We start from the raw sequence: 24,362 nt of genomic DNA on the forward strand, positions 1-24,362 counted from the left end.
CTCATAGGAGCAAGGAGGTTTGTGACCTTGGATTTTGGCAGACCGATTTTGTTGACAGATGTATTGATTCCCACTTGTGGAGACTTGGCCTCTCTGTCAATTGACATTTGGACATTAGGAGAAGAGGTGGATGGGAGGCGATTGGTAGTGGCAACTGATATAAGCACCCATTCACTAATTCTTCATGACTTGATACCACCCCCTGTGTGCAGATTCATGAAGGTAAAGAACTTCAAGAAAGTGAATTGATCTGCTTTCCATGTTTCTGACAAGTTATGAAAAAATATTCAGACATATAATTAAAGTGTAACTATATCTTCTTAAATGTATCACTGAGATTTTTGTTGTTGCAGACGGGTGTGTATGTATATTTATAATTTTTCATTTCAGATCACTGTCATTGGACGTTATGGAAGTACAAATGCCAGAGCCAAAATCCCCTTAGGATTTTACTATGGTCATACTTACATATTACCTTGGGAGAGTGAACTGAAGTTAATGCATGATCCTCTAAGGGGAGAGGGAGAATCTGCAAACCAACCAGAAATTGACCAGCATTTAGCAATGATGGTTGCTCTACAGGAGGATATACAGTGCAGGTTGGTAGAAAATTGCAGTATAATTTAATCTTATTGAAACCCTTCATTATTTGTAATGTCTTGCATATATTTGTCAAAAAATGTCTTTTCATAAATGTATAGAAAAGAACAGAAGGAAGTAATACACTAGCATATTATAATATTTAATAACATTAATATTTTGTGATTAAATAATTGGCTTTTTAAATTTTGTACTTAAACCAAATGATTATTTTTAATGTTTGTGTTAACATGTTTTAGAAATTTAGTTTTTAGTGTATATCTGTACATGTACGTCAAAGAACATTACAGGGATTATTTTATTTATTTTTTTTTACTTATAGGTATAACTTAGCTTGTCATCGATTGGAAACTCTTTTGCAAAGTATCGATCTTCCTCCTCTCAACAGTGCTAACAATGCACAGTACTTCTTGCGAAAACCGGACAAGGCAGTTGAGGAAGACAGTAGAGTTTTTTCCTCCTATCAAGATTGTATTCAGCTACAACTTCAACTAAATTTGGCTCATAATGCTGTGCAGAGGCTCAAAGTAGCTCTAGGTGCAAGTAGGAACATGTTGAATGAAACATCAGATCCAAAAGACTTAATTCAGACATCTTCCACAGAGCAGTTACGTACTATCATCAGATATTTATTGGACACCTTGCTAAGCCTTCTTCACTCTTCCAATGGTTTGTATTTGGCTTAAATAATTGAAAGATTGGGATTATATTTCATGTGATCTTGTTGCGTATTTTGTTGTTGATATTTTCTGGGTATTGTTAATTATTATATCCTTTCTAATGTATTTATGAAATGTGTTCTTTAGGTTAGCTCATTTCCCCCCCCATATTTTTGGTTTTCATAAATGAATTTTTGATCGTTTCTTTTCTTGAGTTTCGGCTTTTGATATCCCACAGCACTGTGTTACTGGCAAAATAATAAATATTGTTTAAAAGTGCAACAGTGAAAACTGTTAATTGCTAATCTAATACAGAGCTGTCATTTTCTAGCCAGTATTATACATGCACACACAAATACACATACAGCCATCTGATACACCCAACTGCACATACAAGAAATATAATGGATTTAAGTGCTTACTCTTCTCTTCTTCAAGTATTTAGCAATTAACATTTTGTATGCGAGGAGTAAGTAAATGAGTAGCAAAATAAATGGAATATAATTGTATACTGATTCCTGGTAAGAGGAAAACATATTTAGGCATGCTGATTTTGATCTTACAGCATACAGTTAAATAGGAAATTTTACTACTTTTCTTTCTTGTAACAGGACACTCTGTTCCTGCAGTTTTGCAGAGCACATTTCATGCCCAGGCCTGTGAAGAGCTTTTTAAACACTTGTGCATCAGTGGAACCCCAAAGATACGGTTACATACTGGACTTCTGCTTGTTCAACTCTGTGGTGGTGAAAGATGGTGGGGTCAGTTTCTCTCCAATGTTCTTCAGGAATTGTACAATTCGGAGCAGCTTCTCATCTTCCCGCAGGATAGGTAGGTCAGAAAGTATTGCACTTAGTTGTTATTATGATTTATACTTATTCACAGTCAATGTTCAGGTTTGGAAATCTTCTGTATGTGTATACTGAGTGTGGAAAAATGAAGCATGTCTTCAGAGTTTGGGGAATGCCCAGTGAAGGGCATATTGAAGATTAGGCATGATATAACCAGACTACATTTTTTGGTTTCCTACTTGAATCTGTGGCATTTATAGATCTCTGTTTACAAGTGTTTTGTATCAGCTCGTGTTATTCTATGTTAAATGTATTTTTTTGAGGCTGTGATAAAGTTTTCTCTGCCTGATTTTTTGTGGATAAAGTTAGAAAATACAACTAATAGATTAAAAAAGAGCTAATTTTAACATCATACCTCCAGAAATCTTGCTGTCATTACTCTATTCTGTCATTACTCTATTCAATTTAAATGTAAATTATATCCTTCTTTATTTATGTAAAAATTTTTTATTTATTTTGAACAAATTAATTTTTTCACAATTGTGGATATTAGAAGTTAGAGATCAAGTGTTAGCAGGGTTGGTTTCTCTTGACTTGCAGGTAGTTGTCTTCCCTTTTTGTCGTCACATGACTTCCCTACTGTCTTTTTTTCAATTACAGTTGACATTCAGTATTATTTTATATTAGTTTCAGGTGTACAGCGTAGGGGTTAGACATTTATACAATTTATGAAGTGATCACCCCAATTCGTCTAGTACCCACCTCTCTCTATGTATAATTAATACATTATTGACTATATTCCCTATGCTGTACATTACATCCAGCCCCATGACTATTTTGTAACTATCAGTTTGTGCTTCTTAATCCCTTCACTCATCCCCTCACATTTCTCCCATCTGACAACCATCTATTTGTTCTCTGTATCTATGAGTCTGTTTCTGTTTTGTTTATTTTGTTCTTTTGATTCCACATATAAGTGAGATCATATGGTATTTATCTTTATCTGTATGAATTATTTCACTTAGCATAATATTCTCCAGATCTATCCGTTTGTTGCAGATGGTAAGATTTCATTCTTTATGACTGAGTAGTATTCCATTGTATATATATATACCACTTCTTCATCTAGTCATCTATTGATGGACGCTTCAGTTACTTCCATATCTTGGCTATTGTAAATATGGTTGCAATGAACGTAGGGGTGCATATGTGTTTTAAGATTAGTGTTTTGGATTTCTTTGGATAAATAACTCAGAAACGGAATTACTGGGACATAATGTAGTTGTATTTTTACTTTTTTGAGGAACCTCCATACTGTTTTCCATAGTGGCTGCACCAGTTTTCAATCCCACCAACAGTGCATGAAGGTTCCCTTTTCTCCACATTCTCGCCAAGACTTGGTTTTTGATTTATTGATGATAGCCATTCTGAGAGGTGTGCGGTGTTACCTCATTGTGGTTTTAATTTGCAGTTTTCTGATGATTAGTGCCGTTGAGCACCTTTTCATTTGTCTGTTGGCCATCTGTATGTCCTCTTGGAGAAATATCTGTTCTGGTCCCCAGCCCATTTTTTAATTGGATTGTTTATTCTTTGGAGTTGAGTTGTATGAATTCTTTATAAATTTTGCATGTTAACCCCTTATTGGATGTATCATTGGTGAATATCCTCACCTGTTCAGTAGGTTGTCTTTTCGTTTTGATCATGGTTTCCTTTGCTGTGTAAAACCTTTTTAGTTTGAGATAGTTGCATTTGTTTATTTTTTCTTTTGTTTGCCTTGTCCAAAGAGATACTAGAAAAAATATTACTAAAACATATTACTGTGTCCCAGTTTCTTGCCTGTGTTTGCTTCTAGGAGATTTATGGTTTCAGGTCTTATATTTAACTTTTTAAACCATTTTGAGTTTATTCTTGTATATGGTGTAAGAAGGTGGTCTAGTTTAAATTCCCCCCCCTTGCCCCCCCCGCCCTCCCTCCCCCCACCCCCTTAAGCCATTGTTCCTCAGTCCGGTTGTGTAGGACACAGCTCCCTGGCCCATGCTGGTGTTATGAGCCTTGTGCTCCCCCTGGCTGAGGCAGTCGGTCGCCGGCGGATCACAGCAGCTCACGCTGGCTCTCGCCAGCTCCCGGCCGCTCACGATGGCTGCCGCCCACTCATGCTGGCCACCGGCTGCTCATGGCAGCACATGGTAGCCCTCGGCAGCCCGCAGAAGCTCACAGCATCCCACGGCAGCTTACCCCAACCTCCCCAGCTGCTCACGGCAGCCCAGCTCCAGGGAGACCTATTGTTCACAATCTTAGCTATAGAGGGCGCAGCTCGCTGGCCCATGTGGGAATTGAACCAGCGACCTCGGCATTAGGAGCACAGCGCTCCTACCACCTGAGCCACGGGGGGGGGGGGGGGGGCCTCTAGTTTCATTTTTTTCCTGCATGTTATTTGTCCAGTTTTCCCAACACAATTGATTGAACAGGCTGTCTTTGCCCCATTATATATTCTTTCCTCCTTTGTCATAGGTTAATTGACCTTATAGGCATGGATTTATTTCTGGGAGCTCTATTCTGTTTTATTGAGCTATATATCTGTTTTTATGCCAGTACCATGCTGTTTGATTACTATAATCTTGTATTATAGCTTGATATTAGGTAGCGTGATACCAACTTTGTTCTTTTTCAAAGTTGCTGTGGCTATTCGAGATTTTTTTTATGTTTCCATATAAATTTTTAGATTATTTGTTCTAGTTCTGTGAAAAAATGCCATTCGAATTTTGAAAGGGATTGCCTTGAATCTGTAGATTGCTTTGGGTAGTATGTACATTTTAACAATGTTGATTCTTTCTGTTTTTGAGCATGGTATATGCTTCCATTTATTTGTATCTTTTCAGTTTCATTCTTTAGTATCTTATAATTTTCCGAGTACAGGTCTTTTACCTCTTTGGTTAAATTTATTCTTAGGTTTTTTGTTTTTTGTTTTGGATGTAATTGTAAATGGGATTGTTTTCTTAATTTCTCCTTCTGATAGTTCATTATTGGTATATAAAAATGCAACTGGTTTCTGAATATTAGTTTTGTATCCTGTTACTTTAATGAATTCATTTATCAGTTCTAATAGTTTTTTGGTGGACGCTAGGATTCTCTCTATATAGTACGTCATCTGCAAATAATGACAGTTTTACTTCCTTTCCAATTTGGAAGGCCTTTAAATCTTTTTCTTTTCTGATTGCTGTGGCTAGGATTTCTAATACTGTGTTGAATAATAAAAGTGGTGAAAGTGGACATCCTTGTCATATTCCTGATCTTAAGGAAAACGCTTTTAGCTTTTCACCATTAAGTATGATGTTAGCTGTGGGTTTGACATATATGGCCTTTATTATGTTGATGTATGTTCCCTCTATTCCCACTTTGCTGAACGTTTTTTTCGTAAATCGATGTTGGATTTTGTCAAATGCTTTTTACTGCATCTACTGTTATGATCATAAAGTTTTTATCCTTCATTTTGTTTATGTGCTATATCACGTTAATTGATTTGTGGATGTTGAATCAGTCTTGCATCCCAGGAAAAAGTCCTACTTGAACAAACTGTATGATCTTTTTAATGCATTGCTGAATTTGGTTTGCTAATGTTTTGTTGAGGATTTTTGCATCTGTTCATCAGGGATATTGGTCTATAGTTTTCCTTTTTTTGGGGTGATGTCTTTGTCTGGTTTTAGAATCAGGGTAATGGTGACCTTGTAAAATAAGCTTGGGAGATGTTCCTCCTCCATAATTTTTTGGGAATACTTTGAGAAGGATAGGTGTTAATTCTTCTTTATATGTTTGGTAAAATTCATCTGTGAAGCCACCTGTCCAGGACATTTGTTTGTTGGGAGTTTTTTTATTTCGTTAGTAGTAAAAGATCTGTTCAGATTTTCTGCTTATTAATTCAGTTTTGGAAGATTGTGTGTTTCTTGGAATTAATCAATTTCTTCCAGATTGTCCAATTTGTTGGCATATAATTAATTGTTTATAATATTATGATCTTTTATATTTCTGTGGTGTCAGTTGTCACTTCTCTTTCATTTATGATTTTATTTATTTGAGTCATCTCTTCTTGATGAGTCTGGTTAAAGATTTATCAATTTTGTTTCTTTTCAGAGAACCAATCTTGATTTCATTTTCTTTTGTTTTGTTTTTTTAGACTATTTTGTTTATTTACACTCTGATCTTTACTATAATTTCCTTCCTTCTACTCACTTTGGACTCTGTTCTTTTTCTAGTTCCTTTAGTTGTGAGGTTAGATTGTTTAGTTGAGATTTTTCTTGTTACTTGAGATAGGCCTATATTGATATGAATGTCCTCTTAGGACAGCTTTCTCTGTGTCCCACATGATTTGGGGTTGTTGTATTTTCATTTGTCTCAAGTTATCTTTTCATTTCTTCCTTGATCCCCTTGTTAACCCATTTGTTGTTTAGTAGCATGTTATTTAGCCTTTATGTGTTGTTGTGTTTTTCATTTTTATTCCTTGTAATTGATTACTTGTTTCATACCATTCTTGTTGAAGAAGACTGTTAATATGATTTCAGTCTTAAATTTAAGACTCTTTTGTGACCTAACATGTGGTCTGTCTGGGAAAATGTTCCATGTGCACTTGAAAAAAAAGTACATTCTGCTCCTTTGGGTGAAGCGCTCTAAAAATATCAAATCCATCTGGTTTAATGTGTCATTTAAGGCCGTTGTTTCCTTGTGGGTATTCTGTCTGGAAGATCTGTCTGTTGGTGTCACTGGGTGTTAAAATCCCCTCCTATGACTGTTATTACTGTAGCTCTCTCTCTTTATGTCAGTCAGTATTTGTTTTATATGTTTAGGTGCTCCTATGTTGGGTGCACAGTTGTTTACAAGGGTAATATCCTCTTGTTGGATTGATCCCTTTATCACGATGAAATAATCCTTTTTTCTGGTCTATTTTTTTTTTTTTGAAGTCTGTTTTGTCTGATATTACTGTTACTACCCTGGCCTGTTTATTATTCAATTTGCATGAAATATCTTTTTCTATCCCTTTCCTTTCAGTCTGTGTGTGTCTTTCAACCTGAAGTGGGACCCTCATAGACAGCATATGTATGAGTCTTGCTTTCTTAGCCATTTAACTGCCTCATGTCTTTTGATTGGAGCATTTAATCCGTTTGCATTAAAGTGATTCTTGATAGGTATGTAATCATTGCCATTTTAGTATTTATATTTATGTTTGTTTTTTTCTCCTTCTTAAAGAAGTGCCTTTAACATTTCTTGTACTCCTTGTTTGGTGGTGATGAACTTGATCTCTTTCTTGTCTGGGAAGCTCTTTATTGCTCCTTTGATTTTAAATGATAGCCTTGCTGGGTAGAGTAGTCTTGGTTGTATGTGCTCGCTTTTCATCACTTTGAATGTTTGATGCCAATCCCTTGACCCACAAAATTTCTGTTGAGAAATCAGCTGACAGTGTTATAGGATCTGCCTTTTCTGTTGCTGCTTTTAAGTCTCACTTGGTGTTTAACCTTTGGCATTTTAATTATGGTGTGTCTTGGTGTGGGCTTGTTTGAGTTCATCCTGTTTAGGACTCTCTGTGCTTTCTGGACTTCTATGTCTGTTTCCTTTGCCAGGTTAGGAAAGTTTTTAGTCACTATTCCTTCAAATAGGTTTAAAATTCTTTGCTCTCTTCTCTTTCTGGTATATCTATGATTTGAATATTGGTATACTTGATGTTGTCCCAGAGGTCCCTTCAGCTATCCTCATTTTTAATATTTTTTTTTTTTTTGGGGGGGGTGTCTTTTTCTTTTTGCTGTTCCAATTGGTTTTTTTTTCTGCTACCTTTAAATTGCTGATTCAGTTCTCTGCTTCGTCTCATCTCCTATTGATTCCTTCTTTGTATTCATTTCAGATATTGTAGTTTTCATTTCTGACTGTTTTTTTTTTTTTTTTTTATGGTTTCTATGTCCTTTTTATGCTCGCTATCTCTTTGTTGAAGTTCTTACCAACGTAGTTCCTTGAGCCGTCCTTATAACCAGTGTTTTGAACTCTTTGGTAGAAGGCTTGCTTCCATTTCATTTAGTTCTTTTTCTGGAGTTTTCTCCTGTTCTTTCGTTTGGGACATGTTTGTCTCCTCATCTTGGCTGCCTCTCTGTGTTTGTTTGTATGTATTAGGTCGATTTGCTACACCTCCCAGTTTTGGCAGGGTGGTCTTATACGGTGTCCTGTGGGACCCAGTGCTGTAGTCTCCTCATCACCTGAGCCGGTGCTCAGGAGTGTCCCTTGTTTGGGTTGTGTGTGCCCTCCTATTGTATTTGACCCTTGATTGCTGTTGTCTTGTCAGTGGATAGGGTTGGCCTTCAGGCTAACTGATTATAGAGTTGGTCACAACCACAGCGTAAGAGCTGCTGTGGGAGGGCTGACCCCATGGAACTGGATTTGCCCCAGTGGGCTCTCATGTCCTCTGAGACCAGCTTTTGGGTATGCAGCTTGTGGGGCTACTCAGGTAGTACTCTGTCGTGGTCTGAAGCCAGCCGTTGAGTGTATTGGTTCTGGGGACTTCGGGGAAAGGCTCAGGCCAAGGACAGCCAATCTGTAGTTGGTTCCTGCCTGTGCTGGATCCGGAGGTTCGTGGAAGAGGGCATGCCACAAACCTGGGCCGGCTGCCACCAGTGTCACGCCTGGGGTAGCTCAGCAAAAGGCCCAGGGCATCGCTAGGCTTGCCTTTGCCTACCACCTGACCGTGAGGATCCTGACCGTGAAAGAGCCTTGTGCGGTACATGAATGGAGTGAGGCTGGGTCTTAGTGAGTCATCAGTGTGGGTCGAGTAGTGTTCATCAGATTCTGCAGTTTAGATTTGGTGCCAGATAAGCCTGGGCCCACTCAGCAAAAGGCACAGAGTACACTGAGGCCATTTGCCAACTGCCTGGTGCCTGCAAATTCCCAAGAATTGTCCACGAAAGACTGTAGTGCAGGCTAATGCTGGCTGCCCACTACAGAAAGCCTCCTGTGGTGCGTTAGGTGGGGCAGGGTCACATGGAGTCTCCAACGTTGAGTGAGTAGAATTCACCAGGCCACTACAAATTCAGATGTGGCCGTGTTGGGGGAGGGTTCAGCACAGGGACAATGACAGCTATCCTTCCAGCCTTCATCTTGAAGCCACACAATTCAGTCTCGTGTATGTCTCTAGTGCTTCCTGAGCCACTGTCCCTTGGCCAGAGCCCAGGGTGAGTGCCTGGCAGCGAGACCGTCTGCGTAGGCCCTTTAGGAGGATGCCTGGGTTTCCAGCAGACTTCTGTCTTACCCGGATGGTTGGAATCCCTGCTGAGTTTCAAAGCCAGATGTTGTGGGGGCTCCTCTTTCTGAGACTGTTGCTCCAAGCTGGGGAGCCTGGTGTTGGGCTGGGGCCCTTTGCTTCTTAGGGCACATCTCTGCAGCTGAGATATCCCTCCTCATTCTCACTTGCTACATGTGGATGTGGGGCCAGCCTGTTCCTGTGTCTCTGCTCCTCCTACCAGCCTTGAGGTGGCTTCTTCTTTATGTCCTTAGTTATAGGACTTCTTTCCATTCAGCTAGTCTCAGATGGTTCTCCAGATGATTATTCTATAATTTAGTTGTAATTTTAATGTGGTCATGGGAGGAGCCAAGCACAGCGTTTACCTACCCCGCTCTGTTGACCGGAGCCCCAGTGTAAATTATTTTTTAAATAAATGATTAAATTGATTCATAATGAGTATATTATTTATATCCCTTTTTTTAGGGTCTTCATGTTACTTTCCTGCATTGGTCAAAGATCACTTAGTAATAGTGGAGTATTAGAAAGCTTACTTAATCTGTTGGATAATTTGTTGTCACCTCTTCAGCCACAGTTACCCATGCATCGGAGGACAGAAGGTATTGTTTAAAGAGTTATCTTTAGAAGAAACATCAGATTCTTGTAAATACTGCTTTTCTTAAAATGCTACTTTGAAATACTTTTTAAAATATTTATTGCTGTACAATTTGTTACTGGTTTTATGATGTAGACTTTTAAGGATGACCAGCCTTTGTGTGATTGACTGTCGTGTAGTTACAGCTTTTTAAATGTTACCTTTTCATTATTTGAATTGCAAACGTGGAAGTTGTTGTAATATGCGTCTTTTATACTCTGTTAACTAAAATCAAAATCTCTTATTTAAGTTTAAGCTTTAAGGTACTATTCCTGTTCTGGTCATTGTTAATGAGTTCATTTGAGCAAGAAAATTGTAATTGGAATGAAATCCTTAGAACATAGTGTAAGACTGTGAATTACAAATTGAGAGTTAGATTTTTTATTTCAGTCACCTGTGAATCTAAGAATAGCATCTCATACCTTGTTTTCTAGTTTATAAGTTAACTATTGGATTTATCCTACACTTAAGAATCTATTTTCATACTATGAAGCATTGGTCCTCCATTAGATTCAATGTATTACTTTATTTGTGACTATATGTTCCAGTTTTGAGGCTTATTATAAATAAATATTAGTGTTAGTAACGATATGGTGTATTTTGGATTTGTAAAATGTTTTATTTAGCTCATAATTATTTTATCAGACTTTGTTAGGACTTTCTGAGTCACCTGACTATTCTCCCCCCGCCATCTCTGTCTAGGAGTACTAGATATTCCCATGATCAGTTGGGTTGTCATGCTGGTGTCCAGGTTGCTGGATTATGTGTCAACTGTTGAAGATGAAGCAGCGGCTGCAAAGAAACCTTTGAATGGTAAAGACAGGGAGAGGTTTCTGACAGGTATCAAAAGTTTATAATAATCTGTTGGTGGGGATTTTGAGAGACTCACGATTGTTCCAGAACTGGCTACTGTCCTGGAGATTCCAGCTGTATGTAATTTATGTAAAATCTGAACTACCTTTGCCAGGGATCTGTTTCAAAGATAGAGTTTATTTTTGAAGGACTTTATGGAGAAGCCCCTCTCTGAACATGACTAGTTTCTAAATACTAGCATGTCTTTCACGAGGTTTTCCCCCATGCTCATTTCAATACTTTATAATGATAACATACATTTAACTAAAGTTAATGAAAAGGAAATCTGTGAAGAGTTCCTATAGTTTTATGTTATTTTAATATAGTGTTTCATTTTATTTACTGTTATAAAATAGTTCTACTCATTAATTACAAATGGCTTTTATCCTTAGGTACAGAAATCCCCAGATTTTGTTTGAGTTATAACCTTTTTCCATAAGCTAGAGGGATAGAAAAATTTAAAAATTAAAGGAAATCAAACTGCAAGCCAAGTTGTTTTCTTCCCCTCTCCCAAGTTAGTAATCCTTTTCATACAGGATTCAAAAAAGCTACATCTAATATGTAAATACAACCAATAAGTACTATAAAATTTGGAATTTTAAATATTATCAGGATCCTAGTATTAAAAAAGATCCCTTGAGATGTTTTATAGTGAATCAGTTTATGGTACATATTATATTTGGGGAGAGGATGGGGGATTCTTTTCATATACAGGGAATTTGTGTTAAATTTATTTTTTAAACGAATACTTTATGTCATTGGCAGTTCACTCAATTATAGGATATAGAGCTAAGACATACAATTACAAACAGCTACAATGTAAAGTTGGAATATAACAGTGTTGGAGATTTTAGTTTTTATTCATATCATTCCGATACTATGGAAACACATTTGTGGAAGACATTTTTTTTAGTGTTTGAAGAATTTGAACTGACTTTGCAAATAGGTAATAGAGAAAAAAATGTCTTTAGGTTAAGCAGACATGAACAAATAATTGGAGATTGGTAAAGTGTGGTATTAAATCTGAATTGAGTTGAAAAATGGCAAAGAATAGTCTAGGTACGTTCCAAAAATGAGAATAAGTAGAGCTACACAGTGTGGTTTTTCAACCATTCAACCTTATTTTTGAAGTCATTAAGTCAAATTATTGAGTATCATTTTTTTGGGTACCTGCACAAAAGCATATGAGTTTCAAATATAGGCAATATTGAGTATTTGTTAGAATTGAGTGACATTATCAAAATTGTATTGTACAAAAATTAAACATTTGTGCTGAAAGATGGCTGTTATCTTAAAGGAAAGATTGGAGACAGAACTCTACTCTTAAAGTCAATTAAGATCAAGGTTAACATTCCTAGGGTCAAATCTTACCAATTTCTTTACAATAGTTTTCTTTATAACTACTTTGTCATAATTGATACATTTATGATTTTGTGTTTACTGTGTATTAAAAGTACTTTAAAGTAATATATGACAATTAATAATGAAACTTTTCCTTGCCCTATAGGTAACCAGTGGAGTTTTATTAACAATAGTCTGCATACTCAGAACATAAATAGGTCTTCCAAAGGTAGCAGTAGCCTTGATAGATTATATTCCAGGAAAATCAGAAAACAGCTAGTTCATCATAAACAGGTAATTTTTAATGCTTTTTTTTAAAAAAAAACACATTTTATTGGGGACGGGGAACAGGACTTGATTGGGGAACAGTGTGTACTTCCAGGACTTTTTCCAAGTGATGTTGTTGTCCTTTCAATCTTAGTTGAGGAGGGCGCAGCTCAGCTCCAGGTCCAGTTGCTGTGGTTAGTTGCAGGGGGCGCAGCCCACCATCCCTTGTGGGAGGTGAATTGGCAACCTTGTGAGCCCACACTCCAACCAACTGAGCCATCCGGGAGTTCCTAAAAATTCTTGATTGTACTTAACATTAACAATACAGTAAATGGTGTTAACAATTTGAATGGTCCTTTTAAAATATTTTGTTTGTTTGATCAATTGAAACTCTTAGGTGAAATACTACAGTAAGAAACACACACACATACACACACACACAAACACACAAATGAGTACTAGTGAAACTGGAGAAATCTAAGATTGGTGAATTGTAACAATGTCATTATCCTATTATATATGTTATACTATATACAAAATGTTGTCATTGGGGGAAATTGGGTAAAGTGTATGAGAGATATCTGTATTATTTCTTACAGCTACATATGAATCTACTGTTATTACAATAAAAATTTTAATTAATAAAAAATATAAGCAGACCAAAACATGTACTACTCTAAAGTGAGAGTCCCAGAAAAGCAAAGCTAAGAATGTTATGCAGTAAAATATTTTCTCCACATATTTAAAAATAATTGTTTCCCTCTGCTTAAAAACATGTCAGTCTCGGGGGCGGCCAGTTAATTCAGTTGGTTAGAGCCCGGTGCTCTTACCAACAATGTTGCCTGTTCGATCCCCACATGGGCCACTGTGAGCTGAGCCGTCCACAACTAGATTGAAACAGCTACTTGACTTGGAGCTGATGGGTCCTGGAAAAACACATTTAAATAAATAAATAAGTTAAAAAAAGTCTCATTAGCATCTTACAAAAGAAAATCTTCTAGTTATTTCCCTTTTCCCATGTGGTAACGAATTGATTAATTTTAAATATAACATGGAAAGATCTGGTAATCGGGATTTAGAAATGATTTTTTTTTTTTTTTTAACTCAGCAACACAGTTAAAACTAGATCTTTCAGGGAATTTCCGTCACTCCTCAGTATTCATGGGGGGTTGGTTCCAGGATCCCGTAGATACCAAAATCTGCACACTCAAATTCCTCAGATAAAATGGCATAGCATTTATTTATAACTATGTACGGCCTCCTGTACACTCTAAATCATTTCTAAGTTACTTATAATACCTAGTACAATACAAATGCCATGTAAATAAGTTCTTACATTGTTTAGGGAATAATGACAAAAAAAAAAGTCTGTACATGTTTAGAACAGAGGCAACCATGGTAGTTGGGCCTAACTACATAGGGAGTACATGTCAGCCAGAAAGTAAAATTTGAATCTGAGCTTGGGGAAGGAACATATAGGGAGAGTGAACTGTTCTTATTCCTTAGTTTGATGTATGAAATTCTGTGAGTAGAAGAATAATTTACTTTGTTGATTTTGATATTAGCTATAAGATTTATTTTATTTTTTTATTTTTAAGCAACTTAACCTACTAAAAGCAAAACAAAAGGCTTTGGTGGAACAGATGGAAAAAGAAAAAATACAAAGTAACAAAGGATCATCTTATAAACTTCTGGTAGAGCAAGCAAAACTAAAGCAGGCTACTTCAAAGGTATGACTTTTACTTTTTAATGTAATTATCTTAGAACTGTCAGTTTTCCTTTTAGTATTATTTGAGTAATTAAGTTTTTGTGATAATGATCAGGAAACTTAAATATATGTTAACCTGCTTATCTACAGAAAAATTTCAAGACTTTTTGGGGAGGGAGTAGCTGTTAACTCAAGGAAATACACGATAAACGTGGACTTAAGGTATTTTTCTGCAGATGCTCATTGACTTACGATGGGGTTACATCTTGATAAACTGATCATAAGTTGACAATATTAAATTGAAAATGCATTTAATACACCTAAACTACCAAACATCATAGCTTAGCCTAGCCTATCTTCAAGGTGCTTAGAACATAACATTCCAATAAAAGACTGGCAACACAGTACACTATAGAGTATGGGTCGTTTGCATGGGGTGTGCTCGATGTCGCTGTGGTTCGCTGCTGCCCAGTAGCAGGAGGGAGTATGGTGCTGCATGTCACTAGCCTGGGTCCAGATCAGTGCTTATTTCTTTCGCATCACCATAAAGTTGAAAAATTGTAACTTGAACCATGAGAAGTTGGGGACCGTGTGTAAGTATCTTTCCTTGAAAGTGAATTGTGTTTCAGTAACTTGAAGATAGACTCAAGGAAATGTACGGTTTTCGTAGTTTGTCCTTTCTAAGTTGAAATTAAGTGCAATGATTTGTAAATAAAGTTTAAAAAATAACTTTATGTGTTTCTAAATTTTTTTTCTCCCCCTTCTTTCGCCTCCCCTCCACCCCTTATCCCCCCCGTCTGCCCCCCCCACACACACACACACACTCTGGTTCAAGCTGTTGTTTCTCAGTCTAGTTGTGTAGGACACAGCTCCCTGGCCCATGCTGGTGTTAATGAGCCTTGTGTTCCCCACGGCTGAGGCAGTCGGTCACCTGTTGGTCACTCATAGCAGCTCACGGCAGCTCTTGCCGGCTGCCTGCCAGCGTGGTCGTCAGCCGCTCATGGCGACACATGGTAGCCCATGGGGGAGCATACAGCAGCTCACGCTGGCTGCCAGCCACTCACAGCAGCACACTAGCCCCCAGCAGTCCACAGCAGCCCAGCTGGAGGGAGAACTGTTGTTCATAACCTTAGCTATAGAGGGCGCAGCTTACTGGCCCATGTGGGAATCGAACTGGCTACCTCGGCGTTAGGAGCATGGCGCTCCAACCATCTGAGCCACCAGGCCAGCCCGTGTTTTTAAATTTTGGGGGTTATAACACTTATTTGTAGCAACCAAGTTTGTGATTGTGTTTCTGTGAATGTGAAATTATAGTTATTCCCTCAGATTTTGAAATAACTTGAATTAATATTCAGTACTTGAAGTTATATAGGTTACTTTACCATCCACCTTTTATGAATTATGTTTAGATGTTTCGGTAATGTTTATGAGGTTGGATTTGACCTAATGTAGCCTTCCTATAGAATTTCATCTTCCTGAAATTGTGTCATATATCCTATACCTTACTCTAAAATAAAAAATTAGGTATTACTGGTCAGTATAGCTTTTAATAATCTTACTTTTTGAAGCTTATGGTTTACCTAAAAATTTTGTTCTTTAGAAATGGTAAGTTTTCTGAGTATTTTCATCCCATAAGTAAATTTGTACTGAAAGAATTTTCATTTAATAAATGTTGATTTAAATATTGTACATTTCTTTATGTAGCACTTTAAGGATTTAATTCGGTTACGTCGGACAGCAGAATGGTCCCGTTCTAATTTAGACACAGAAGTTACAACAACAAAAGAAAGTCCAGAGATAGAACCACTTCCATTTACCTTGGCTCATGAACGTTGTATTTCAGTAGTCCAGAAACTTGTCCTGTTTCTCCTCTCCATGGATTTTACATGTCATGCAGATCTCTTATTATTTGTTTGTAAGGTAGGTAAACTAATAGGTATAATTTATAATTACAGATTTATAGGTTTAAAAAAAGATTAGAATGAATGCAGTCTTGAATTGATTTTTGATTAAGAGAAGTAATTATGCTTTTATTGGTTTTCCTTTTATACAGTTTTGAAAGATTTTAAAAGTATTTTGTCACTTCTCAGGATACCTAATTTATATTTTAATCTAGTTAAAACTAGATTAATGTAGATTTGAAATGTGTGTAATTTGGGTATGCCTGTTTTGAACCTACCTTTTTTCTATTAATTAAAATAGGAAATAAACAAATGTCAAATGATAGTAATGAAGGGGTTTTAATGCCCTGAAGGCTTTCCTGTAGCATATTCATTGTTTAGGGGAATTATTTTTCACTATTCAACCCAGATTTTTAGCCAGATTTTAATATTTGACTCATGAAATTACATTTCTTTTGCCTTCCATGTTGGTCAATTATATTGACACTAAAAGCATATCTCATTATTGAAAACTACTCCAACGCTTTGTTTTTGGAGAAAACATATGTAATTGCTATTTAAGTGTATGATTTTATAAAATGTATTACAGGTTCTTGCACGCATTGCGAATGCTACGAGGCCAACTATACATCTGTGTGAGATTGTGAATGAACCCCAACTGGAAAGACTGCTATTACTTTTGGTTGGAACTGACTTCAATAGAGGAGATATATCTTGGGGTGGTGCTTGGGCTCAATATTCCTTAACTTGTATGCTACAGGATATTTTAGCAGGTTTGTCAGGATTTATTTTTCATAGGGTATGTCAAAATTAGCTTATCATTATTCGACTAAGTAATCTTTAAAAGAAACTAACCCCCAACCATATAAAAGGTCTCTTTAATGTTATAGAAGGAGCAACCATTTAGAACTACTTTCGTATTTAGTTATGTTGACAGTTGTGATAAATGTAAGTCTCTGTGGAGGAGGTAGGTTGTTAAAGTGCAGGGATATTGGAGCTAGTGGGTGTCATCATTAACACCAGCAGTGGGTTGCTTACCAGTTCTGTATGTGGCCTTGAGGAAGGTACTGTCTGAGCCTCAGTCTTTTCATAAATAAAAAATGATTATATATTGTAAAATAAGGATAATAAAAGTACCTTCCTTATAAAGTTGTTTTGAGGAATAACATGTAAAGTGATTATAATAATTCCTTGTTCACATCACACATTTTGTGTTTTCTACTACTTACTTGTCTTTAGCATTTGAAGGTAATGCATTGGGTAATGCATTTTCTTAGGTAGGTGAGGTCTCATTTGCCTCAGAATCTTTTATTTTTAGAAGAGCATGTATGCTGTCATTCTCTAAACTGGAGGAAGGAATATGCTTTAATGTGTTTTGGATGTCTGTTTAGAAATCATTAAAGCAGTTAGAACTGTCTCATTACATACAGGAGAACTTCTGGCTCCAGTAGCTGCAGAAGCCATGGAGGAAGGAACAGTGAGTGATGATGTAGGTGCCACAGCTGCCGACTCTGATGACTGCCTTCAACAGTCTTCAGTTCAATTGCTAGAAACTATAGATGAACCTTTGACACAGGATATACCGGGTACATTCTTTGAATTATGTTTTATTTAAAGTATACTTGAGCTGCCTTTTTTTTTTTTTTTTTTTTTAAAGATTTCATTGGGGAAGGGGCACAGGACTTTATTAGGGAACAGTGTGTACTTCCAGGCCTTTTTTCCAAGTCTAGTTGTTGTCCTTTCAATCTTAGTTGTGGAGGGTGCCGTTCAGCTTCAAGTTGTTCTTTCAGTCTTTGTTGTGGAGGGCGCAGCTCAGCTCCAGGTCCAGTTGCCGTTGCTAGTTGCAGGGGGCAGAGCCCACCATCCCTTGTGGGACTCGAGGAATTGAACTGGCAACCTTGTGGTTGAGAGCCCACTGGCCCATGTGGGAATCGAACCGGCAGCCTTCGGAGTTAGGAGCATGGAGCTCTAACCGCCTGAGACACCAGGCTGGCCCTTGAGCTGTTTTTTTTTTTTAATGAAAATGTTTAAAATTAAGAATGTTAGTGAAGTATAAAGTTAATTTTTATATTTTTCTATGAGGTCTTTGACCTTAGTAGCCATATCAGTTATTTTCCTGATAAGTATGTTTTGCTTTGATTTTCTGAATGCTTATTATAATAAAATGCTATCCTTTCATAATGTCCTGATTATTTTGATATCGTCTGGTTTGGCTATGTTGAGGGAATTACAACCCAGGAAACTGTTAAAGACACTCAGTGGTGAAGAAAACAAGGTTAAAGGCTCTTGTTATTGAAATAGTCACTTTTTGGGGTGTATTTTCTCCTTTTATTCCTTCCTTTGTTTTCTTTCTTGCCCTTAAAAAAGTATATGTGCCCTTAAAAAAGTATCTTAGTCTGCACAGCCCTGTGTGGCATGCTCCCTACTTTTCACGACTATGTTTTAGTTACTACCCTATGTATGCCAGATGCTATGGTCATTTCAATCACCTGTCATTCCTTAATCTTATATTCTCTCATGATTTTTATCCTTGCTACTTGATAGTCCCTTTATCTGGAATAGACTTTCTCCTCTTCTTTGCGCGGTGAACTCCTTACCTAAGATTCATATAAAACATGCTCTTCTCCAAGAATCTTTTTCCGTCACCACCCTCAGTGTTGGAGACTGCTGTCAGTGCTGCCTTATGCTCTTGTCTCTTCCAGTACTTACTATGATGTAGTTGCTTTAATATTTCCAGTGTACTGTCTCTTCTGAACCTCTGTTAATTTCTTGGAGGGTGGAAATGTGTTTTATTAATCTTTATATACTCAAACCATAATACAGGCTGGCATTTGCTAGGCATTCTATAAAGATTTGTTGAATAGAGGGTAGGAAGGATGAGAGGATAAGAGTTGTAAGGAATAGAATTTAGGTAAGAATTTGGAAACATGAGAGAAAAATAATTCTAATTCATAATAGAAAAATAAAAGGTGAATGACAGTCATGTAACTTAAATCTTCTTTGCTTTTCACTTGAATACTGGGTATCATTTCCTGAAAAATTGGAGGTAATAACATTAATAATATAGTTTATGCAACTTGATTCTACAAGGGTTAATCCCATGGTCTTTTCCTCTAGGAAATCAAATGTTACTGCATTGGTGTTTTTAATTGTGTGTTATAGAGTGATACATATGCATACTTACTAATGCCTAATTGTCAGGTATAAAAATTTAGAGATTTTTATTTCAGTAGAAACGTTACATAGAAGTACTATAACTTTTCTGTAATCAGAAGCAGTATATTGGTTAAATTTTACGTTATATACTCTACCAGTAAAATCACATTCAATTATTTGAAGGTGCACCTCCTCTTTCCTCTTTGGAAAAAGATAAAGAAATTGATCTTGAGCTACTTCAAGATTTAATGGAAGTTGACATTGATCCTTTAGATATTGATTTGGAAAAAGATCCTCTTGCAGCCAAAGTTTTTAAGGTATGATACACTAGAGTATTCTTTGCAAATAAAATCTTTCATGTTAGACTTTCGGTTTATTCGTTACTTAAAAGAGGAAAGAGTACATATTTATTACCAAATGTAACCCATTATTTAATGTACTCAAAATACATTAAGTTGCTATAGGTACTGTAGTATATGCCAAATGAATAATATAAGGAAAACTTGTACCAGTTTGTTAATATAGTCACTAGAGTCTTACATAAAATCCACTAATAAGCTTGGGGAAGTATACTGATGGATTGTGAACATTTCAAGCAGCAATTAAGCTGATGCAAGAAGAGTTCATTGCGGATTCTAATTCTGTATTAGCCTCAACTTTTTCTAAAGGAGATACACCCCTAATGCTTTATATGGGTTCTTTTTGTGTGTAAGACATTTTATTAAGGATGGTAGTTACTTCTCAGATTCTAAATATGTAAGCTATTTTTAGACTTTGGTATAAAATGAAGAGAATATTATTGAACCATTCCTATAGATCATTAAGATTCTAGGTATCTTTTGGGGAATTTAAAGGGTGGGGGGAATGTTTATTTTATAGCTCTATTTGAGTTTAGGTAATGTAAATATAGTGTCACTCTTTGTGAAGAGAAAAAAAATAAACCACAGGTTTTTTCCATTTTTTTTAAGCCAATAAGCAGTACGTGGTATGACTACTGGGGTGCTGATTATGGCACTTACAATTACAACCCTTACATTGGGGGTCTTGGAATTCCTGTAGCAAAGCCACCCGCAAATACAGAGAAGAATGGATCACAGACAGTTAGTGTTTCAGTGTCTCAGGGTAAGTATGTGTTTGTATTTTAAGATATATACTATTTTTAAAGCAAGCCCTAAATTCATGCTTTTTATTTCTAGAAATTGAGGTTGAGCCTGTGCTGAGTGTATTTAATATCACAGGTGTGCCATGAGCATGGTGGTCAGAGCTGTATGTTTCTCTCTGTCAGTTTGGTGGAGCTTCCATTTATGATCCAAATTTTGTTTCTCAGAATAACCCCTTGTAAAATACATGAATTGTGTGAGTTTGCCAGTGATTTTAATTAATTGTGCTTAAAAATATTTTTTTTGTTAATGATAAACTTGTATTTTATTTGTAAACAGAATGAAACCACATTGAATATTATTTTTGCACTCTTCTATATCAAGATTTTAAAAGTAAAATCTTGGCTTAAAGTTTGAAATAATCATTCATTTACCAGAAAGTTGCAAGTTCAATACAGAAAACATTTGTTATCTTGATCCATTTGGGAGTGAGTTGCTAATCTGATATTTTTGTTTTGATTCATTTATTTCACAAAGCAGCATATTCTACATAAATACGTCAGAAAGCATATTTCATCAAAAACAGGAAATTAACATTAGTATTAACAGTCACATCCCATTAAGGTTTCAGCAATTGTGTCTAAATAATGTCCTTTATTGAAAAGGATCCTGTACAAAATCATGTGGTGTATTTAGTTGTTATATCTCTTCAGTTTTATTCACTGCTACAATTCCTCAGAGTTAACTTCCATGACCTTGATGCTTTTGAAGATTACAGGCCAGTTATTTTGTATAATGTCCCTCACTTTGGGTTTGTATGCTATTTCCTCTTGATTAGATTGTGACCATGCATCTTTGGCAGAAGTGTCACAAGAATGTAATGTTCAGGTTTTCTTACTGCACCCCATTACATGCTCATGATTTTAATTTGTCCTACAACTGTGGTTTTTCGTTTATTTACTTGATTAAGAGATGTCTGCCAGCTCTCTCTATTGTATTTATTCTTATTTGTAAAAGAAGTTTTTTGGGGTGTGGTGGTAGAGTGGTACTTGGAAACTATTCTTTAAAAAAAAAAATACTTAGTTTGAATAGACCCGTTGTTTCCTGTTTTAGTCAGTGGGTTATAATTTATTATTATCATTATTTATTTGTTTGGTAGTTTTTATTGAGGTTAAATATAAAAAACAAAATTTACCATCTTAGCCACTTTTAAGTGTACAGTTCCATGGGATTAATTACGTTCACGGTGTTGTCATTATTTTGATGTTCAAATTGTCCCAGATTTGACCAGTGGGATATTTTACAAGCTGGTCTCTCATCTTTTTGACATGTCCTCATCTTTCTTTGAGCCCTTCCTTGTTTTCTGGAGCAACAAGTTGACTGAGGCTCATCATTTACTTTCCCTTCCCCTGACTAGTAATTAGCTACTTCAATAAAGAGAAGGGTATTTCAAAACCTTTTTGTGGAGAAGTGCGATTAAGAAACCAAAATCTGGGTGCTAGATATACTTACTGCTGTTTTGATGGCCAGGCCCTCTTGGTGGATAATGTAGGTGTGAGTGTATCTACACACAGTTGAATTTATATTCATTTCTATATCTGTCTGTCTAGATGCCATGAGTTCGCATCGATATATTAGTTAATCTAACTAATCTAACTCCATAGGCTTCATTTTAGTTTTCTACGTCTGCATAGTTGTATTAATCTTTTTTTCTCTGACAGTGAGGAACCTGGTTCTCATTATTTTAATTTGTTTATTTCCATTATCATTACTTATTTGATCCACATCTCTTTATATATCCTCTCTTCCATCTCTAGCCTTCTTTGCACAGGTGCAATTACCTGGTGTGGCTCTAATACCACATGTCAGGTTGTTCTTACACGAGGATACGTTCCCCACCCTGTTTTGGGTTTGGATGTCAGCATTTTATTGTAGGAAATAGGACTGAGTAATAATTATCAAATAGCTTTTTTATCTCTTAATTGCTTTTTGTAGCCCTAGATGCTCGCCTTGAAGTTGGACTTGAACAGCAAGCAGAACTTATGTTGAAAATGATGTCTACCCTGGAAGCAGATTCCATTTTACAGGCATTAACAAATACATCTCCTACATGTAAGTAAAATCATTCTTAGAATGTTGCAACAAATAACTTACCTCTTGATTATTTTCAGGTGTACTCAGCAAGGACATTTTTAAGAGTTTGAGTGGGCTAAGTATATAGCACCTCTCCTTTACTAAATTAGTAGCAAGTTGAGAAATATGACAGAGGATTAACAAACTGGGAGAGTGGAGGGGAACAAACTACCTCCATGTAGTGCTCTTAACCTTTTCACTGCGTTTATTGATTTCAAGTTTGTTATCCAAAATGTGTCAAAATCCACAGAAAATAATTACAGTATTTATATTTTTAAGAAATAAATGATTATTTTAAAGTATAAAAATTCCCTATTGTTTATTCATTCGTGAAAAACACAAAAATACAGAAAAATGTACACCTGCTTTCCTCAACTTCCTTTCTGGAACACTGAGCTCGTGGGGTAAAGTCGAACACCGCAGTCAGCAGCATGGAAATAACGGTCGACTGTAGACGAAGGTCTCAGGGAAAATGTTAAGTTCAATCCAAAAACCTGAGTCATGAGTTTGTTATTGTGGTGTTGCAGGTTAATGAAATTCCTAGGGAAGGCCTGTAGCTGGCTGCCTTCAAATTCATTGTGTTACATCCAAATTTCTGATAAGGTGGGCTTTTTAAAATAGTTAACGTCTTTGTTATCTTTAGAGACTTGGATAGAAGACCTAGGTAAGGATGACAGCCAAATGGGCCTAATTGAACTGCAAAACTGAAACTATTTACTACCTAAATATCCACAGGAAAGGCAAACTTTTTATAATAAAGGACCAGGTACTAAATATGTTAGGCTTTCTGGGCCATGTGGTGTGTGTTGCAAGTACACAACTCAGATTTTGTAGCAGTACAGCAGCCATAGGCAATATGTAAACGAATGGGCATGGCTGTTACAGAAACCATGTTACAGAATCAGGTGGCCTGCCAGATTTGGCCATCAAGCCATGGTTTGCAGACCCTTCGTGTATAGTGCTGAACTTGGGTAGATCTCCTGTCAGGTGAGTACAGTTTAGATAGCAGTCTCTCAAAGACGTACAGTGAGAGCTTGTGCTGAGAAAATGGTGATATTTTAATTTTTCATAGGCCTACGAATCAGTTCACCTTCTCTGGGGCGTGGTGATTAACCGGGTAGAGATACTAGTTACGACCTTGGAAGAGCATCATGTCCTTGTCCTATGAAAGGGAGTTCACAATCCATTTCAGTAGAGAAATTGGGGTTTTTAGATCTTCCTATGTTAAATTGAACTTTTTCAGTTTGCAATCTTTATTTCTTACCTTAGGAGATATAGAAAAAAGGAGAAAAATAGAAGAAAAGGTCTAGTGTTGTATGTACAATCTTAGTATTGATACACTAATATTGTTGCATGTTATCTCCTAAGTAATATGGGGATCCCATTTGTTGGCTCAGCCTTTCCATGACCACAGACAGCTCAGTACTGCCAAAAGTAGCCCTTTTCTTTGTTAGCCATTGAAAAGCAAAAAATCATTTATTAAAAGAACCTTTTGTAATTTGTATGTACATGCTTTTCCTAATGTATTCTGTCTTTTGATTATTGTACAGAACTGTGTCCACCCTTTTAATATAACTTTCTAAATATATTTCCCCTTTTTAATATAATAATTTTCTAAATATATGAAAAACTATTCTTGGAGTCCCTATATTTCTCTTGCTCCCCACGAATTAGTTTGGTGTGTGATCTGGGCATGAGGATTTTTGAATGTTTTCCAGGAAACAATGTATATAGTCAGGGTTAAGAATCAGTGAACTGGAGTCTGGATTATTCTAAAGCTACCTTTTTAAGAATTAGTTAAGATTCTTATTTTTCTCCCTTTTATTTTCCTCTTATTAATTAGGAAAATAAAAATGGCTAGAAAGTAAGGTTCTTTTCTCTTGGTGGGCAAGTCCTGTGAATTTGGGAGCTTTTCTCTGTCACTTGTTTTTTCACTTTCAAGTAATATAG

At 36.3% G+C, this 24,362-nt stretch overlaps 1 protein-coding gene across 17 annotated transcripts in view; it reads left to right on the top strand.

The window, feature by feature from the left end:
• Positions 1 to 24,362, top strand: part of BIRC6 (baculoviral IAP repeat containing 6) — a 203,300-nt gene that overhangs the window by 88,414 nt on the left and 90,524 nt on the right. For 11 of the 17 annotated variants that reach the window (XR_012496300.1, XM_019741686.2, XM_074331877.1 and 8 more), the window contains 14 exons: positions 8 to 222; positions 391 to 599; positions 923 to 1,269; positions 1,871 to 2,090; positions 9,786 to 9,919; positions 10,657 to 10,794; positions 12,314 to 12,441; positions 14,013 to 14,144; positions 15,827 to 16,042; positions 16,613 to 16,796; positions 17,454 to 17,609; positions 19,363 to 19,496; positions 20,148 to 20,301; positions 22,275 to 22,391. Coding sequence is in view for 16 of the 17 variants with exons in the window: in XM_019741686.2 (XP_019597245.2) it covers positions 8 to 222; positions 391 to 599; positions 923 to 1,269; positions 1,871 to 2,090; positions 9,786 to 9,919; positions 10,657 to 10,794; positions 12,314 to 12,441; positions 14,013 to 14,144; positions 15,827 to 16,042; positions 16,613 to 16,796; positions 17,454 to 17,609; positions 19,363 to 19,496; positions 20,148 to 20,301; positions 22,275 to 22,391 (2,484 nt within the window). In the remaining variant the exon portion in view is untranslated. The remainder of the gene's footprint in view (positions 1 to 7; positions 223 to 390; positions 600 to 922; positions 1,270 to 1,870; positions 2,091 to 9,785; positions 9,920 to 10,656; positions 10,795 to 12,313; positions 12,442 to 14,012; positions 14,145 to 15,826; positions 16,043 to 16,612; positions 16,797 to 17,453; positions 17,610 to 19,362; positions 19,497 to 20,147; positions 20,302 to 22,274; positions 22,392 to 24,362) is intronic. The other 6 variants (XM_074331868.1, XM_074331869.1, XM_074331875.1 and 3 more) reach the window with 2 other exon arrangements.

The sequence above is a fragment of the Rhinolophus sinicus genome, linkage group LG05 (assembly GCF_036562045.2).
Source record: "Rhinolophus sinicus isolate RSC01 linkage group LG05, ASM3656204v1, whole genome shotgun sequence".
In the NCBI taxonomy this organism is placed as follows: Eukaryota; Metazoa; Chordata; class Mammalia; order Chiroptera; family Rhinolophidae; genus Rhinolophus; species Rhinolophus sinicus.